General features: G+C 52.5%; 1 protein-coding gene across 1 annotated transcript in view; it reads left to right on the forward strand.

The window, feature by feature from the left end:
• Positions 1-1,528: 1,528 nt before the first annotated feature.
• Positions 1,529-5,402, forward strand: part of LOC115072376 (myeloid cell surface antigen CD33-like) — a 9,861-nt gene continuing 5,987 nt past the window's right edge. The window contains exons 1-2 of the mRNA XM_029569413.1: positions 1,529-2,039; positions 2,215-2,493. Of these exons, the coding sequence (XP_029425273.1) occupies positions 1,610-2,039; positions 2,215-2,493 (709 nt within the window). The 5' untranslated portion in view covers positions 1,529-1,609. The remainder of the gene's footprint in view (positions 2,040-2,214; positions 2,494-5,402) is intronic.

Below are 5,402 nucleotides of genomic sequence, written 5' to 3' on the forward strand. Positions count from 1 at the left end.
TTTATGTGCAGAATCTAGAAAAAAAAACCCAAAAGGATAGGAAAGTAGAAGTGAGATGATTGGAGATGTGGGGGTGGGCAGGGAAAGGGTAAGGATGTTTAGGAGCAGGTTCGGGGACCCCTGGCCTGTCTGAATAGAGGCCTGACTGAATAGCCTGAATACCATCAGATCACACACGAAGATGTCAGAGGGATTGTGTGTAATTCTGTGAAACGAACATCTGTTAATGAGACCTGAAAGCCACAGGGGAGACCACTTCACACCCACTACTAGGCTAACTTGAAAACGGGAAGTGGCCAGCACCAAGGATGGGCAGAGGAACTGGAACCAGGCAGGAGAACAGGAAATGGTGCAGCTGTGCAGAGAGCTGGATGGTGGCACCTCAAATGTCACAAACACAGTGACCAACAGAGCCAGAAACTCCACCTCTGACCATCCACCCCCAAGGCTGAAACCAGGCTCTGAGTGAACTTTCCTGCACCCACAGGTGGGGATCAGGACAAGGTTTGCCCTTCTCGTGCCCAGCCCCTCCAAAATCAGAGATCACTCCGTGCTTGAGGAATGAGTGAGTGAATAGATTTTGACTTCCATTTGTTCCTTAAGGAGTGTCCCCTCTTCCCCAACATTCAACCCACTAAGACCTGCTGAGTCTAGAGGGGGCTGTGACACTGGAGGGCCAGACACCAGTGTCCCAGCACCTCATGTAAACAAAGGTACAGAAACCCATCAGTTGAGTGTGGGCAACGAAATGCTATGTTCAGGGCACAGCACGGTCATCGCAGACATGATCTCAGCTGCTATGGTCGCCCACACTGGGCCTGCACAAGAAGGGTTCTGTCACCAGCCCATCATGGGTCAAGGAAGGGCTCATAGTGAACTATTGGTTATTGGTGGATTGTGGAGCAGCAGGGAGGACAGTAGTCACCCTCTTTAGCTGTCAATGGATAGTTCCAAACTTGTGGTCACACAGGACGTCCTGGATAAAATCAGTGGGTCACAAAAAAGCAAAAAGACACGAGTATGGGTAAAGACTTGTGGGTAGCTGGTAAACAGCAGGTGTGGGAGGAAGAAAAGGGGCTGTGGTGAGACAAATAAAAAACATTATATTCACAGACAAAATTTTCAAAGAACAAATTGGATCAATAAGAGCAGGGGTCGAAGGTGATGGCCAGTGCCTGTAATCCCAGCATTGGGAGGTGAGGCCAGGGGGATGCTGAGTTCAAGGCCAGCTTGGTCTATGGAGGCAAACCAAGTATAAAACAGCCAAGGGTCGGTGGTGAAGCTCAGTGGTTGAATGCTTCCCCACAGCACTGCAGGAAAGGAAAACCGGTCCTTCAGTGTGGATTGACCTCAGGTGTTCCCTGTATCCAGCCCAGTGCGGAAGATGGGGGAACCCCCCGTCCCGCTTTGGGTGGGTCTCGTGCATCTCTAGTCTCTGGCACAATTGTGAGCTCTGTGCAGAGGGGAGGAACTCCAATCACCTGTGGTCTGTGCTTCCTCTTCTAGAACTGAGGTCTCTGGCTCCTTCCCAGCCTCAGTGAGTTCTGCAACACTCCCCTGCACAGGACCTCGTCTCTGCTCACTCACGGGAGCCCAGGAACCCTTCTGGATGCTGCTGTCCCTGCTGCTGTCCCTGGTGTGGGCGGGTGACTGGACCCTTGGAGCCACAGAGTGCAAAAAAACCAATCATCTGGAGCTGAAAATGCCTCCGTCCGTGACGGTGCAGGAGGGTCTGTGCGTCCTCGTGCCCTGCACGTTCACGCCTCCTTCTTCAGCATCTCCTACTCAGCCTGTTTACGGCTACTGGTTCCATGCAGGGCCCCAAACAGATGATGACTCTCCAGTGGCCACAAACAACCCTTCTGCGGGGCGGAAGGAGACCCAGGGCCGCTTCCGCCTCCTTGCAGACCTGAGGAATAACTGCTCCCTGGACATCAGAGATGCACAGAGGGGAGACAACGGCTCCTACTTCTTTCGGGCACAGAAAAAAAATGCAAACTATGATTACTGTAAGAACCAGCTCTCTGTACATGTGACGGGTAAGTCACAGGCTCCAGAGTTGATCCGGGGGAGGTCAAGGGTGCCCCACGACAGGGCTGGAATGGGATCCAATCCTGGGAGCAGCTGGGGCTGACCCATTAGGGCTTAGAGGAGGAGCTTGATCAGATGCACTTCTCCCCCTCCTGATCCCGCATGCCCCTCTCTCCTCACCAGCCCTCACCCACACCCCCCACATCAATATCCCATCTACCCTGGAGCCCGGTCATCCCATCAACCTGACCTGCTCTGTGCCGTGGGCCTGTGAGCGGGGAACACCCCCGATCTTCTCCTGGATGTCAGCCGCCCTCACCTCCCTGGGCCCCAGGACCACACTCTCCTCCGTGCTGACCCTCACAGCGCGGCCCCAGGACCATGGCACCAACCTCACCTGTCAGGTGACCTTTCCTGGAGCAGGTGTGACTGTGGAAATGGCAGTCCAGCTCAATGTCACCAGTGAGTACAGACAGGACACTGTGACCCTGAGGGTGTGAAGGGGACAGGGAGGTGGGGCTGGAGACCCGGCTGAGTGCTGGTGACCTGGCTGGGAAGGGGACACAGGAGGACACAGGACCTGTCCCTCTGTGAGTCTGATTGCTGGGCTAGTGTCAGAGTGCTGCCTTGCCTCATCTCACGCCAAGTGAAGAGGGAGCCCCCCCACCCCATCCATCTCCTGCAGAGCTCCCTCACTCAGCGTTTCCCAGGACCTGACCCAGCAGGGCACCTCACTCATGGAGCTGTTGCTGGGGTCTTGTCCGTGCCAGCTCCCCTCAGACCTGGGTTTTCAGACTCAGATGTGGGGGGTTCATCCTGAGCATCCGGTGGGGCTCCTCCCAGGCTCTCTGACACTTGGTGGAGACATTCATGAGGGGCCAGCAGCTCCTTCCCATCCATCTGTGCGGCCATCTCTTCCCTCCAGTCACTGAATATCTTGGGGACATTTTTAAACACTCTTCAGTGTTCAGAGCAGCTTAAGTTTCCCATGTGCACAGCCTCCCATGTTGCCACGAAATCACACCAGGTGATCCATGGTTACAGTGTCTCTTTAGGATGTTTTATTATGATGATTACTATTGTCATTTACTGCGAATCATGCCTTTAGCCCTGACCTCTGCCCAAACATCTACACTCCCCATCCAACCCTGTTCCCATTGTTAGTGGCATCCAGTCTGTACTAGACAGAGTCCACCAGCATAGAGAAGTTACACGGGCAGCATAGACCAGAGATGTTGAGCCAAGTACCTGATTCTGGGGGGGGTAGGCTCCAAAGAGATGCCCCCAGACAGGTCCACAAGGGCTCTCTGGGTCTGAGTCAAAGTCCGACAGCCACCTTCCTGCCCCCTCCCATCCAGCCTCTTCTGCAGTTTTTCTGGCTTGGTTTTTCTTACTGTGATAAAACACTGATCAAAGCCAACTTAGGAAAGAAAGGGTTTGTTTCAGCTTACATCCTTCATTGAGGGGGCCAGAACGCAGGTCAGGATCCGGAGGCAGGAAGTGAAACAGAGCCCCTGGAGGAATGCTGGTTACTGTTTGCTTGCCCTGGCTTGCACAGCTAGCTTTCTTTTTTAATGATTTAAATTTTTTATCTTTATTTTATGTGTATGAATGAGTGTTTTGCCCGAATGCATGTCAGTGCACCTGTGAATGCAATGCCCATGGAGGCCAGAAGAGGGCAACAGATCCCTTGGATCTGGAGTTATAGATGGTTGTTAGCTGTCCTCTGGGTGCTGGGAACCAAACCTGGGTCCTCTGCAAGAGCAGCCAGCACTCCTAACCACTGAGCCATGTCCCAGTCCCTCAGCTGCCTAAACAGCCCAGGCCCACCTGCCCAGGGATGGCACAGTCCACAGTGGGATGGACTCTCTTACATTAATTAGCAACCAAGAAAATGCCCCACAGGCCTATCGGATGGAGGAAATCCCTCAGTTGAGGGTCCCTCTTCCCAAGTGTGCCAAGTCAATAACTGAAGCCAACCTTGATAGAGGTTTTTTAAAAGGGTCACATTGCTCCTGAGTAATGGGCAGAAGAGGGCAGGAAAGACTGACAGGCCCCATGGGAAGCAGGAAGGGGCGAGTCTGTGGGTCCACGCACTCGCTGTCACTGCCTTTAGTTGAATGCTTTGGGGACCAGAAGTTACAGTCCTGTCATTATCCACACCTATTTGGGGGTGATCTTTTTGCTCTACTGAGGTAGAAATTATGGGTGGTCAAGGAAAAATTCCTTATGTGATGGTCTCTCTTTTTAAAAAATAGTTTGTTATTTTTATGTATATGACTGTATTGCTTGCATGTAAATGAGTGCACCCGTGTCGTGCAATGCCCACGGAGGTCAGAAGAGGGTGTCAGATACCCTGGAACTGGAGTTACAGATGGTTGTCAGCTGCCAGGTGGGTGCTAGGAATCGAACCCAGGTCCTCTGGAAGAAAAACCAGTGCTCTTAACCCCTGGGCATCTCTCAAGCCCCCCTTGTTACTTTCTATGCCCTGGGTGTTCAGCAGCAGTGAGGAGAGGCAGGAATCTGGGCGGTGCCGGGCGGCCCCTAGTGTTACAGTTCCGCAGGACTCTGTCATCAGGACCATCAGCCCTGCAAGTACAGACCCTGCCTGTAGAGGTCAGGGTTCGTCTGCCTTGACCACAGCCCGTGTTCCAGCTCTGACCTGGTCTCATACCCAGCCTAGAAGGCTTCTGGCCACCACGGCTGCTCTTACCTCCTCTGAGGCCCCACAGCCTTCTTCTCCCTCTTCCTCTTCCTCTTCCTGTCCTGTTTGCTCCAAACTATTCAATCACCTCTTCCTCAGCTGGGAGGCAGCTGGCCGCCTTGTCCCTTCCACACTCTGCCTGCTAACTGGTTGGCAATTGTTCCTCCCTGCCCTTCACTTCCTCTCCTTCTTCCTTCTTGTGGGTACCAGCTCAGCTTGTCTACTAAAAATAGACAAGAAAAATGCCGGTGCAAGCCGGCCAAGACGGACAGTACCTGAAAGGGGGAGTGAGGATTGAAAGAAAGAACAAGAGACAGAAAAGATACTTGGGAGGACTGACAGTAGATACTGCAGCCCTGGTTTATTTCAGCTCCACCTTTTTATACAGAAGAACTCAATTAGTTTCCACAGCTGTTTTCCCACCTGTATCTGAGGGTCAAGGAGCGGTCAAATACTTGTTGTGAGCTCCACCATATAAACACATTCCTCCTGATTTGGCAGATTAGGTACTGGTGTGCAGAACACAAGCTCAGTAAAAAAGCCTGCCACAGCTCAATGTACATAATAGACTAACAGGTCCCAACATCTCCCCCTTCTTTTTTTATTTTTAAAACCCCAGATTATGCTATATCTAGGACAGAAGGACCGTGCCTGTCTTAGGTTGTTT

This window comes from Nannospalax galili, unplaced genomic scaffold, assembly GCF_000622305.1.
Source record: "Nannospalax galili isolate Female #2095 unplaced genomic scaffold, S.galili_v1.0 scaffold960, whole genome shotgun sequence".
NCBI lineage: Eukaryota > Metazoa > Chordata > Mammalia > Rodentia > Spalacidae > Nannospalax > Nannospalax galili.